Genomic DNA, 13,964 nt, shown 5'->3' on the forward strand with positions numbered 1-13,964 from the left:
CGCGAATAAACAGCTTGCTGGAACTTGAATAAAGAATGAATTTACGTGTGATTATGATTATATTATCTATGGAAATATGCTAGAAACTTGTTTATTAATTACATACACACTTACTAAGCTATATGTTTATCCCTTTCTTTTTTCCCTTGTTTTATAGTGTGACCAAGCCAGCTCGAAAATCGGAGGTCTTCAGAGATCCAATCACTCTATCAACTTCCTTTTGGGTATTTTAGTCAAAAAATATTATTTTGGAATTATGACATTTATAGAAGACTTGGTCATTTTGTTATGTGTCATAAATTGTTCTGTATATACTATATAATAGTTTATTTTGTATAAGTCATTGATATGGACTAATATGGATTAAATTCCACGTGTATGAAATTTTAATGTTGTGTTGATAAATTTTAAAGCAAGTATGAAATGTTTAAATGCAAAAAAAAGGGACTTTAAAACAAAATATGAAAAAATTATTTTGTTAAAGTTCTATAATGCCTCGTACTCGGTCCGGGCGTCTGACACGGGTAAGGGGGTGTTACACTATCCATATTATATCGGTACTTTCGAATGTTTTGATTTTGGTTATAATGGCATGTATAGGTATTTTGTTTAATGTTTGCCTATGTAATTTGTTGAGATTTGCCACTTATTTTGGCTTGTTTTGGATGCCTAATTATGACTTGTTGATATGTATAATATTGATTGTAGGTTGACACAAAATTGGGTGAAAAATATGGCTTGTAAAATGACCAATTTTTATCCACACGGGCGTGTGTTTCAACCGTGTGTGACACACGGCCAGGTGACACTGTTGTGTCTCATGACCGTGTGAGTCACATGACCTAGTCACACGGCCGTGTGACCCCTGCAGTGTTGAAAATTTTAAATATTTTTGAAAAACTTTCTGAGTTTCTGATTTAGTCCCGATTTGTTTCTGATGCGTAATTTCGGCCTCGAGGGCTCATATAAGGGACAATATGTATGATTTTGATTGGTGTTTGGACATGAATACTATATGATATGAAATGTTTGCATTTTCAGTCTGTTTGATTTGTAAACTCTGGTAATGCTCTGTAACCCTGTTCTGGTAACGCTCTGTAACCCTGTTCTGGCAACAGATTCAGGTTAGGGGTGTTATAGTAATATTTTGTTATCTCTTTACACTGTTTTCTTCACCAAAAAAAATATAAAATTAATTGTGACAAGCTCATGAAAAAAGAAATTAATGGTAAGAAATGTAAAATAATTAATTTTTTCTCTCTTCTTTAATTGTACTACAAGTCAATTCCTAAAATGTAAAATTAATTTTGACAAGCTTCGAGGAAAGGAATTAAAAAATTAAAAATTAAAAAGAAAATTGACTAACAAAAGAAAAAAAACTATTACAATTGCCAAATCTTTACATAAAAAATTTTGGCTGCACCACTTTAATTGTGACTGCTAACTCTATTTTTTTTTGGGATATTTGAAAAATCTATCTGCAATTACTTTCCTTTCACATAAAGCTTGACACTGTCGTTATAACATATTATAGTTTTTTTTTCATATTACTATTTTTCAGATAGAAAATTATATTTCCTTTACCACTATCACCCTCTTCTTTAAAAAAAAAAAAATCTTTCATTCTCATCTTCACCGGCAGAACATAATTTGAGAATCAAGAAACTCCAACAATGCAAAGTTGAATCAGCGTATCCCCACCACTGACCAAATAATCTGAATCATAGTGTTGGGATTGAAAATCATCGAAAAATCCTCCATTGTTGTCGATGATGACACAATGTAAAGAATTAGTAGACCTATTTTTTTGCTTTTTTTTTTCCTTTCAAATATTTTTTACAAAAATCAACAAAAAAAAATCACTTCTGGTGCCGCCGACGTGAAAAATATTTTTTCCCTTTTCTTTAAGCCCGGAATACTCGTATTTATTGCGAATATTTTTAAAAAATACATACCGGTGTCGTCTGACACAGTGACGATACTAATAAAATTATTATTTTTATATAACTTGTAATGATGGTTGAACGATTGAGTGAAAATTTAAGAGTACCACTTGATACGTCAATGACACTGAGTGTACATTGTTCATTTTACCTATTTTCATAAATAATTTATAATATACGTATTTTAGTAATTAAATTTTTTCTCACATTATCGAGATAAAAAATCCTTTCATGGATAAGGAAGTGAGCATAGCCTCTTCTAAAATCCAGTCTAGATTTTTCTGTGCTTTTTATTGTATATTCATAAAATTACCAATTTATTGATTCATTTATTACAAATGATTTTCTAAGGAATTAATGTGTATCGCCTCATATGGCATATGTTAAAATAGTAAATTCTAAATACAAATATATATAATATGAGAGGTAGGAAGTAGATTCACATATTTTAAACAATAAAAGCTTTAATCACCTTTTTTTCTATAAATTGAGGACAATACAAATATATATATATATATTGAAAAGTCTAAATACAAAAATTTTACAGATGTTAATCAATGCTTTAATAAAAATTTTAAAGTATATATTATTATTGTATCAATAAAGTCATTCCATGAACCTACCTTTAATTTAGGCATTAATAAAACATTGAACATATTTAAAATATAAGAATCAAATTACAAATATAAATACAGTTATAGCATAGACAACTTAAATTTGGTCGTGTTAAAAGAACATATAAAATTATTAAAATTGAGAACAGTTTTTTAATACATCAAATCCTATAAATTCTTAAAATAAAGGATCTATTTGATAAAATAATGATATTTTGATCATTTATTAAAGTATTTTGAAATTTGAGAATTAATTTAAAATTTAGGTAAGATTTTGAGATGTTTAACATTAAATATGATTTATTATACTATGCTGAATTTAACGGAGCAACTACTCTCTTTCTTTAAAAGAAAATTATGATTTGGTCTTCGTTTACAGAAAATTAGAAAAAGGAAAAAAGGAAAACGTCAAAACGACGTCGATGAATAAGCATGGTAACATAGATATATACTGCAGGAGAAAAAACAGGGAGTTAAAAGGCTTCCGTAGTAAGTTTCTAGATTTATCGAATAGCGATCGTGGCTGTAGGAGATGAGACAAAGGACACTCCTGTCATTTGAAGAAACTGCCGAGCAGTCCACTTCACGACCAATTGCCGGAATCTAAGTGCACCGCAAATAAAGAAGGAAAAAGTTAAAACACTGTTTCGGTAACTTTTGAAAATTTAAACTTCAAAATGGGGCCCGTGGAGGATGAATCCGTGCTAAGCCTCAGACCGTCTTTGTCTCATTCCCAAACACAGTGGGCCCCCCTCCCTCCCTCCCTCCCTCCACCCATAATCGCTTTGTTTTGAACTTCGAATTCACCGTATCACGAACCCACGCCAAAACTTAGTCACTGTAACTCTGTAACCATTGAACTTCAAAGCAAGCTATAACTCAAAAAGTTAAAAAAACAAAAAACAAAAAAGAAGGGGAAAAAGTGATGGCTTCCAATGGTTACAGAAATGGTACGGGTACCAACAAGGGAGCTATTAAGCCCCCCGCTTCATCTAATATCAGATCATCTTCATTCAAATCAAGGCTTCCTCCTTCATCCAATCACTCGACGGGATCTGCTCTTCGCCGGACTAGCTCTGCCTCTTTCACCACCGCCGCTGGAGGTGACGGCGGTTAGTCTTTCAATTATTTCCTGTAATTGATTCCATAGTGCTATACCAAGTAAATGATTTATTGTGCTCGGTTTTTTCTCTATAGTGCCCGGAAGAGTTCGAGTAGCCGTTAGATTAAGGCCGCGAAATGCAGAAGAGTCGACTGCCGATGCAGATTTTGCCGATTGCGTTGAACTCCAACCCGAGGTAAAAAAAGAAAAAAACCTAAAATATTGAAGTTCTCAATTTCATTTTGTTGCTCTTACTCAGGACGGTTATTAGTGATTTTTTTTTTCTTTTTTACATTTATTGTTTTATTAATAAATTTTGTTTTACTTATAGCTTAAGAGGCTTAAACTTAGGAAGAACAATTGGGAATCAGAAACCTACGAGTTTGATGAAGTGCTTACCGAGTTTGCTTCTCAAAAACGTGTCTACGAAGTTGTTGCTAAACCTGTTGTGGAGGTCTGTTTCATTTCAAATGTTTTCTTAATTTTACAATACAATGCCATTAAATTATGCACGTTTAGTGCTTAGTGTTTTGCCCCTATATCATTTTTGCTTTGGTTTTTGCAGAGTGTTCTGGATGGTTATAATGGTACAGTTATGGCTTATGGTCAGACTGGAACTGGGAAAACTTTCACTCTTGGACGATTGGGTGAGGAAGATACATCCGCTCGTGGAATAATGGTTCGTTCAATGGAGGAGATTTTAGCTAATGTTTCTCCAGAAACAGATTCCATCTTTGTTTCTTATTTGCAGGTTGATAGACTCATGAATTTTATTCTGTAATCTGTGTGATGCTTAGTTCTGAAAATTAATTGAATGTAATTTCTTTGGTGGTATCATGTTTGTCCAACTGTGCTATTTTATATAAAATGCTTCTTGGATTTTAAAATTTTTTATTGTTTCCTTACAGTTTATATGCTCTGATTTTTTTGTTAGACTTTCTGCTTTTGTGTTTCCTCAGTAAGAACTTTTACTAGTTTGTTTCCAATGTTTCCTTGTAGCTTTACATGGAGACCATCCAGGATCTCCTTGATCCGGCAAATGATAATATTTCCATTGTGGAAGATCCCAGAACTGGAGATGTGTCCTTACCGGGGGCAACTCATGTAGAAATTAAGGATGAGCCGAGTTTTTTGGAGCTACTGAGGTTAGGGGAAGCTCATCGAATTGCTGCAAATACTAAGTTGAATACTGAATCTTCTCGCAGTCATGCCATATTGATGGTGACTAATTTTTCATTTCTGCTTCCGAATTTATGCACCACATTTTATTACCTACCTGTAGTTATTTATGCAGTTGTATTATCCTTTAGTGAAATAATATATATTCAACCATGTTACTGCAGGTACATGTTAAGAGATCAGTCTTGGGAGAAGAAGTTGCCATTCCAAGTGAATCAGACAAGTCTTCTCACTTTGTCAAACCTCCAAAGCCTCTTGTCCGGAAAAGCAAGCTAGTATTGGTAGATTTGGCAGGCTCAGAGCGTGTTCAAAAGTCAGGTGCTTATCTTTTCTTCCCCTCCAGTGGCAAATCGGTTGCATGCTGCATATCAAAGAGCATTTTCATTTTTTGCCACCTAAGATTTTTAAGCATTGCATCACATATATATATCTTTGGCAAAGAAGTTATATTTCCTATCCAACCTATATATACCTGTATACTTTCTTAAGTGCTAGTGCTGGCGTTATTTATGAGTTGGATCCGGTTGGTAGATGATGAGTTTGATTCTCTTTGCTTCTGGCAGGAAGTGAGGGACACATGTTGGAAGAAGCTAAGTCTATTAACCTGTCACTGAGTGCTTTGGGAAAGTGTATTAATGCTTTAGCAGAGAATAGCGCTCATGTGCCCATTCGTGATTCAAAACTTACGAGGCTACTCAGAGATTCTTTCGGAGGTAAGTCATCTTTTATGTTAATTTAAGTTGGCATGTGCCCGGGCTACATTTTAACCTAACTAAGCTATTATGGAGAAGATGTTTATGATCTAAATTTTTATATATTTCTTTAGGAGTTTTATATCTGGAGTTGAGTGTTTTTGAGTTATTATGAGATAGATTCTATGTATTGCAGGTACTGCCAGGACCTCATTAATTGTTACAATTGGCCCTTCCCCACGACATCGAGGAGAGACTGCAAGTACGATATTGTTTGGTCAAAGGGTGAGTTCTTACACCAAAATGGGCTCAAACTATAATCTATCATGTGTTTGCTATAAGTAATATCTGCTTTCAAACAACTCATGATTATAAAGTGAAGGCACTTGGCAAGATGCATCCTAGTTATATTTAAGCTTCTCTTCGTTGTTTGACACTTTTCTTTCATCTGTCCATTTCTTCATGTCTCGTGTAACATAGTCTCTAAATTATGTAAAAGTAAGATGCTATTACCTTGCTAACTCCATTATGCACAGGCAATGAAGGTGGAGAATATGTTGAGAATAAAGGAAGAGTTTGATTATAAAAGTTTGGCTAGAAGGCTTGAAATACAGCTGGACAAGCTCATTGCAGAAAATGAAAGGCAACAGAAGGCTTTTGATGACGAAGTTGAAAGAATAAACTTAGAAGCACAAAACCGTGTCTCTGAGGTTGAGAGAAATTTCACAGATGCCTTAGAGGTTAGTTCAGCAATTCATCACTCCCCCTGATGCGTGATTCTATAACCTCATGTTTTTATATTTTCCATTATTCATTCTTAAACAGTTATTTGCTTGAGAATGTGATATATTGATATTGAATATCTGGTTGCTCCTTTTACAGAAGGAACGACTAAAGTGCCAGATGGAATATATGGAATCAGTTAAGAAGCTGGAGGAAAAGATGATAGAAAATCAACAGAAGCATCAGCATGATGGCTTCATGAAGGACAAATGTAATTGGGAGGTACTTTGCATCAAGAACCATATCTTGTTTCATGTTAAGTTTATCAGGTGAATTCATGGCTAGCCAGTTGGGAACTTGTCTTGATGACATTTATGATCTTTCTTGGATATAACAGCATTAAGGAATTGTGCATTATTTTCCTAACTTATCATGACATATTTTTCTTGTGTTTAAGTTTCACTTTAGATATGTAGTAGCATGCCCATTGTTGAGCCATGTTTTTTCTAATTTTCTTGTATATGTGGCTTAAAGTTTCTTCCATCAGTCAGATTTTTGTCCCATACAGTGGCAATCACCTCTCAAAGCTATTTCTGCGAACTCAAGTTCAAAGTTCTCTATTTCGCATGAGTTTATTGGAAGATGTGATTAATTCAAACTTTATTCTTTTAGTGTTATCAATGTTTGAAATACGTATTTATGGCTTGTTGGTGATTTGTTTGGCATTCAACATAATGGTAAAAAGACTCTGTTTTTAATAATGGTGTACACATATTAGTTGCATGATGGTCAAGTATAATTTCCTTGTACGAACTCAGTTGCCATTACTAGGTGGTGTACACAGTATTTTAGTCCATCTTGTGTTGTCTTTTGTTAACATCTTTCATCTTCATCATAATTTTTAGGGGCCTGGATTTTCTGAGGACATTGCTGAGGTAAAAAAACTGTTAGAGAAAGAAACACATATGAGAAAGGAAGCTGAAAAGGAGGTCAACAAACTTAAAAGTCAACTAGGACAGCACATGGATGCCGGGGTATACTTACTATTCCAAAAATGAATACGTTTATACCAATTTCTGAGCTTCTATTGATATCGGTTATATGAGGATTAATTTGTTGTTTTAGGCAGGTGGAGATGCTGAAATCTTAAAGCTTCAAATAGCTCTGGAGGATGAGGTTCATCAGAAAAAGAAGCTTGAAGAAGAAATAATAATACTAAGAAGTCAGATGTTACAACTGACTTTTGAAGCCGACCAGGTATTTGGTGTTATGCATGCATTTCATGCTATTGTTAGATTCTCTTTCTGAATACAATTGACCTCCTGATATATATAATTCGAAGCTTTGTTGAGTATTTGAGCTTTCCACAGTTGGCTTCTCTCATCAACATTATGATCTAGTATCTGGTCTCGATGTCAAAAACTTGCATCATATTAAAAGGAGCTCCTTGTATTTTTATAAATTTTCTGCTTGCATTGAACTTAGCTTAGAAAGACTAGATCTTCTATTTGATGGTTTTTCCTTTATGTGCTTGACTGAAAATTTTGGTGCATTTAATATCATCTTTGAGACTTAGCATCCTTGGCATTCAAACTCAAGCACACCTTTATGCTGATATCTTTTTTATTTTACATATGTAGATGAGAAGGTGTCTTGCAAGAGGTGGATCTGGAAATGCTTATCCCGGTTTAGATTCTCCAATGTCTCAAGTTAGGGACTCTTTGAGTGGACATAAGACACCAGTTTCTGCACTATTTGATCAAGGTCATAAATTATGTTATTTTTCTAAAATATTGCTTGAACTGTTTTTTTCCCATGAATTTCTTATTTTCCTTTTATCAATTTATCAGTTGGAGTGCAAAAGATATTGGATTTGCTTGAGTCAGAAGATGCTAATGTACGCATTCATGCTGTAAAAGTAGTGGCAAACCTAGCTGCTGAAGGTGAGCAAAAGCTTTGGTGTCTTGTGTCCTTGCTAAGGTACTGTGTATAGATAGCTGATGGTTAGAAGTCTGTTCATCTTGTAATCTGTCTTTTGGAAAAGTTGCTTGTAGACCTTGGGTGCTAATTGCTTATACTCATGTTATGGAGTGCTTTGGGTAAAACTAATTTGAATGTTTAAGCATTAAAATCAGTATTGGACCACTTTATTACCTTGTTTGTTGTTGCTTTCTCAGCTTCAGTATTCTGCTTGTGTTGGTTGGCCAAGCTAATATTTCCATCTCTTTTTGTTTGAAAAGGCTTCTTCTTTACCCTTTTATAGAAGTTAATTGTTCAAATAAATCCAGTTCCTCTAATGAGGACGAAATTGTGCTATGTCTTGGTATGTGAGTAATGAGGAGCACTTTCCATTTACCGAGCAGAAGCAAACCAGGAAAGGATTGTTGAAGCTGGTGGTCTTACTTCCTTGCTGATGCTTCTAAGAAGTTATGAGGATGAAACTGTTCGCAGAGTAGCAGCCGGTGCAATTGCTAATCTTGCAATGAATGGTAATATTTTTCTTTAAATATCCTTCTTATCATTTTTGAGTATATCAGTCTACTTTTAATTGGTGTTTTTGTGCCAAGAGTTCGTCCACTGATTGGTTCTGACTTCTGACTACATAGGTTTAATATCTTTTCCTTTTATGCAAAGCAGAAGCCAATCAAGAACTCATAATGGTTCAAGGGGGAATCAGTTTATTGTCTACTACAGCATCTGATGCTGAGGATCCTCAGACTCTACGCATGGTTGCTGGAGCTATAGCTAACCTGTGTGGGAATGGTATACTAATTTATCTTTGTTTTACCTCTTTTACATTACAGTGTTTATTTTCCCGTATCCAGTATAATTTTAATTGCTATTATATAATTGATCTCTCGGTACTACATAAATTCTATGATTAATTAGATCTACTACATGAAGAATTTCTTGGTTGTATTATCCATTGCATGCACTACTTTGCGGCTTCAGTCCATGTAATAGGAGTATTCCATTTATGGGATCTGTCACGCCTTTGGCTTTGTCATTTAGGCTTCCATGATAAATTCTAGTTATGCTTAGTACTTCTGCTTATGGTTGCTATTGAGCTTAAATCCTGCTTTGGCAATGCTTGAACTGGGCTGTTCTTTCTGCTTCTTACACATTCTCATGCTTCTTCCAGATAAACTGCAAGCAACACTGAGGTCTGAAGGTGGAATCAAGGCATTGCTGGGAATGGTGAGATGCAGACATCCAGATGTTCTTTCCCAAGTTGCTCGTGGAATTGCCAACTTTGCAAAATGTGAATCTCGTGCGTCTACTAATGGTAAGTCTTGGATCTGTTGATTGCCGTTGTTGACTGTTGACTGTTGATTGCTGTGAAGTTTTAGTTATCCTTCTGCATCAACGTAGCTCTCTTTATTCTTAAGCTGTGTAGTTCTTTTCAAAATATCAGTCATTTAGCTTGATAGCATCTAGCACGAAATGGTCTCCACATAGCTCTCGTGTTACTTCAGGTATACGAAGCGGGAGATCACTTCTTATTGATGAAGGTGCACTTCCATGGATTGTGCAAAATGCTAACAATGATGCTGCACCTATTAGGCGACACATTGAGCTCGCACTGTGTCATTTGGCACAGCATGGTCAGTTGAATTCTCCATTGATAAAAATTAATCTTTGTGAGACACTATACACGTTGGGACCTTTATTTTTTTAACCTTTTGAAATATCAGAAGCAAATGCAAAGGACATGATAAATGGGGGTGCCCTCTGGGAGCTGGTTCGCATAACACGGGACTGTTCTCGAGAGGACATTAGAAGTCTTGCTCGCCGAACACTGAATTCGAGCCTGTTATTTCGATCTGAAATGAGGCGGCTAAGGATAGAGTTGTGATTGAGGTAAATTTTTGGGCCTTTTTGTAACCTGTTCTAAAAGTGGGATGTCAAGGAAACAACATATCTCGACACTGTATAGTCTTAAAGGTTGAGAGATTGGTGTAATACCACCCTCAGCGCTGAAAGAGCTTCCACAGGCTTAGGTAAATGAATCTGGGGTGGGTTTGTAGTAGTATTAATTATTTATGCTAGGTTCTTTCGTTGAGCTTAACGTAAGTTTCCGTTGGTGAAATGGTTGGGATGAAGAAAATTTTGTTGGCCATGTTAAGCCGAAATTTCATTTTGTAGTATGTGTTAAGGGGGGCACTCATTAATTATGTGTTCTTTAAAACTTTTACTAGTCATTTATTCTTTATTTGCCAATGGCAGTAAAATGAGTTCAAAGGGTCAAATAAAAAGCAAGTAAAATTTAATTTAAATATCTTTTTTAAACATTATAATTTAGCTATGATAAATGGGCATGGTAGCGTTAAAGATTCACGTATGGCAGTTGTTTATGTAAATTTAAAAAGCGATTAATCATGTAACTTTTTGAGCAATTTTCTATAAGCCCAAGGCTGGAACAAGCCCTGTCGAATTTCGTACAATTACTAACAAATAATATTCCACTGTAGTTCCAAAACCCAATTAGGAATGGACCCGCCCCAAAATATAGATAAAAGTGAACGATTTTCGTTCTCTAAATTATCTCATCCATATTGAAAGGAGTTTTCAATTTTTTTTTAAAAAATATTTTAAAACATAAAATATGATTAACTCAATGAGCATCGTACGTGAATATAGTTGTTTAAATATACTTATAAAATAATTATGAATTTTATAAAAAGTAAAATAAAACACGTGTCAATTGCTTGTGCAGCTTATAAAATAGAAAAAGGAAATTGTTATCAACACATAAAGAGGTAACTCTACAATAAACACGGTTGCGAATTGCCTTTGAACGAATGATTTATAACTTTTATCAACATTATGGTACCAAAAAGGAAAGGCCATGTTATGATTGGTTTATCAACTTGGGTTCTCCTGCAGCAGTGATTCAATGTCCAGTAATACACTATAATATTCAACCCAAAGTTTCTTCTTTTTTGGTTCAATAATTACTAAACTAATTATTATTTTTTATCATTCTTCTAGACTCTCTTCTATTTTTTAAACTTCTAATCTTGTTTATATTCCTGATTTTGATGTAAAGTTGTTATTTTTATCCTTAAACATATCTGCTGTTTTTTTTCCCATTAGATTCATTGAAGATAATGAATAGAAAAAAATGTAATATAAATGGAAAAATAATAAAAAAGAACAAGAAGATAAGTTTTAAGGATCCAGAGATATAAAAGAGCAGGCCGGGGGTCAACTTGTGGACAATGTAGGGGATGGTGGATGTTAATGGCTAGTCTAAAAATGTGGCCATTATAGATGCTTTGTCTTTCATTTCATGAGATAGGTACCAAAAAAGGAAAAAACAAAGGAATCTTAATATTTTACAAAGTAATAATTATTGCATTGTACTTCAAGGAATCAAAGGATCCATGTTAATCATCAACAACCTCAATTGCCATTTTCTTCCACCCCATTACCAGTATAAATTTTTTAACTTTTTTTGGTAACAAAGGAAAGGCACCTTGTTAAAAGGTGCTTAATTAGACGGAAACTGAGACAAACTGAGTCCCAAGTGCATCGTTTTCAAGCTGGTGCAAAGCTTCCGATACCAGATCTGGAAAAACCTGAAGCCCCGGTTGACCACCCAAAGCCAATTTAGCATCAATATCTGCCACCTTATTTGCTCGCCGAGAAATATGGAGCACTGTAACCAACCACTGCTGCCTGCACAATGTACGTATTTCCTTAACCAACCAATTTGAGTAGAAGCTATCCCAACCGTTGTTAAACAGTTCCACGGCCTCCTTACTGTCACTTTCCACTATTACTTCATGAAAACCACGATCCCAGTTTAGTTCCAACCCATCATAAATAGCCCAAGGCTCGGATTGGAGAACTGTAGCCAAGCCAATACTTCGAGAAAACCCTCGTAACCATTCACCCTTCTCATCCCGAAAAACTACTCCTGAAGAAGCCACGCCCCTCGTCATACTAAAAGCACCATCAGTGTTAATTTTCACCACTCGACAAGGCGGCCTCAACCATATATCAACCGGCCGGGAAAGACAATCAGTATTGGTCAATCGTTTTATCGATTTATTATAACCTTTGGCCAGACATATACTACGATGCACCACTCCTCTTGGATCCAAATCTTTATTCCGAAAAACCAAAGAAATTCCGTTGTTTCCTTATATAGTAACAAGCAGCCCCAAAGCAGCTCTCCCACTTGAATCATTCCTCATAATCTTCCATAGATTATTAATACCACCCATCAGCCAAGAATCAGCATCAACAGTAAAAAAACTATGCCTAATATAAACAAGTACTAATTCGTTTGTGTCGCGAGCTATGGATTTAAGCCCGTAATGAACGTGCATAGAACGTCCCATGAAAGTCAATTGATTAAATGGGGTTCATTGACCCGTTTCATGGAAGTCTTGGTGGCCGAATGAAGCACTTAAGTAAAGCTACAGTTACCTGGATAATTATTATAAATCCTAAAAGATAACAACGTATAAAGTTTAAATTTCTAAACTCTCAAATTTTAAATACACACTACTCTCAATCGTTGATATAATTTGATCTGTACTGTTGGATCTGGATGAACTCAATTATAAATAGAAGTCATCACTTCATTTGTAATCACTCAATTGTAATTTTTTAAATTAATAAATTACTTTTGAAAGCATTTACTCAAACACTTGGTATATTATTATTCTTTTTTGAATTTTCTGTTTGATATAATTTCTTGTCTTTACTAGTTTGCTTCCGCTTTATTTTCGGTGTCCTAGCTAAGTTTTGTGAGAATTCTTATTTTTCTAGAATAAAGTTGACTTAGGCGGATTTGAACCTAAAAAAATTGCCTAAGGCCGCGAAATTTACTAGACAAAAGTTTTAGTCCCATGACACTAGCAACCATACAATCGCACAAGGTGTTTATCATAGATTCAGTACGAACAAATTGAGCAACTAGCATCGAATGTTATACCTTTTCTTCATCGTTCACTGTTCGTCAATAGTCGACCTTTAATAGCCAGCAAAATGAAATGTCTCACACGCTAAGGGTCTTGAGTTCTCCAAACTCCCTTTCATTTCTCCTCACATGCTAAGGGTCTTGATCATGCTTTAAGTTGATGCCACCCTGCAACTACCATTTGATGTTTCACGCCACAAACATAAATCAAGGTTGGCCTCAATAGAGGGAGAACTTATAGAAGAAATTATGATGGTTATTTGAAAGTCAATAAAAGGTTTGATAAATTCCCATCTCCAATCGCCACTCTTATTCACATAATCTGCTACCCAAATAGGATGTCGCATGTTTAAAGGAACTGTAAAACAATTCGCCAATGGACCTATATACCAGGAATCCAACTATCTTTCCAAAACTCTATCGATTTACCATTTCCAACGATCCAATGTATATTGTCCCTAAGCAAATCCCATACTTTAGACAAGGACCTCCATATAAAAGAGCGACGAGTTCTATTGATGGAAGTTGGACAATCAATATCAATCTTATAATTACTCCTAAGCACTTTGACCCACCAATAATCCAACTTAGTAATGATTTGGAATTCAATATTTAGAAGGACCACTTTATTTTAGTCCAACAATTTCCTCAGCCCAAAACCTCCATTAGTTAGCGGCTGACAACAAGAATCCCAAAGAGAAACTTTTCGTGACTTATTTGAAGATCCCCAAATGAAACTTCAAACCAACTTTTTAATTGACTCACAAACTCCAATCA

General features: G+C 34.9%; 1 protein-coding gene across 3 annotated transcripts; it reads left to right on the forward strand.

Moving 5' to 3' along the window:
• The first annotated feature begins 3,356 nt into the window (after nucleotides 1-3,356).
• LOC105802607 (kinesin-like protein KIN-UB) lies at nucleotides 3,357-10,530 on the forward strand. 3 transcript variants are annotated; one of them, XM_012634330.2, is made up of 19 exons: nucleotides 3,357-3,669; nucleotides 3,755-3,855; nucleotides 3,991-4,113; nucleotides 4,225-4,410; nucleotides 4,659-4,880; nucleotides 5,003-5,156; nucleotides 5,402-5,551; nucleotides 5,727-5,815; nucleotides 6,067-6,270; nucleotides 6,413-6,535; nucleotides 7,159-7,287; nucleotides 7,379-7,510; nucleotides 7,894-8,017; nucleotides 8,104-8,196; nucleotides 8,617-8,742; nucleotides 8,891-9,016; nucleotides 9,396-9,539; nucleotides 9,730-9,858; nucleotides 9,949-10,530. In XM_012634330.2, the coding sequence occupies exons 1-19, from the start codon at nucleotides 3,483-3,485 to the stop codon at nucleotides 10,107-10,109; spliced, it is 2,703 nt and encodes a 900-aa protein (XP_012489784.1). In that variant the 5' UTR covers nucleotides 3,357-3,482; the 3' UTR covers nucleotides 10,110-10,530. The 3 variants fall into 3 exon arrangements, with proteins under 3 accessions (XP_012489784.1, XP_012489786.1, XP_012489785.1); XM_012634332.2 differs by having other exon boundaries at nucleotides 6,076-6,270; XM_012634331.2 differs by having other exon boundaries at nucleotides 3,357-3,660.
• The last annotated feature ends 3,434 nt before the right edge of the window (nucleotides 10,531-13,964 follow it).

Source organism: Gossypium raimondii, chromosome 11 (genome assembly GCF_025698545.1).
Source record: "Gossypium raimondii isolate GPD5lz chromosome 11, ASM2569854v1, whole genome shotgun sequence".
Taxonomy (NCBI): Eukaryota; Viridiplantae; Streptophyta; class Magnoliopsida; order Malvales; family Malvaceae; genus Gossypium; species Gossypium raimondii.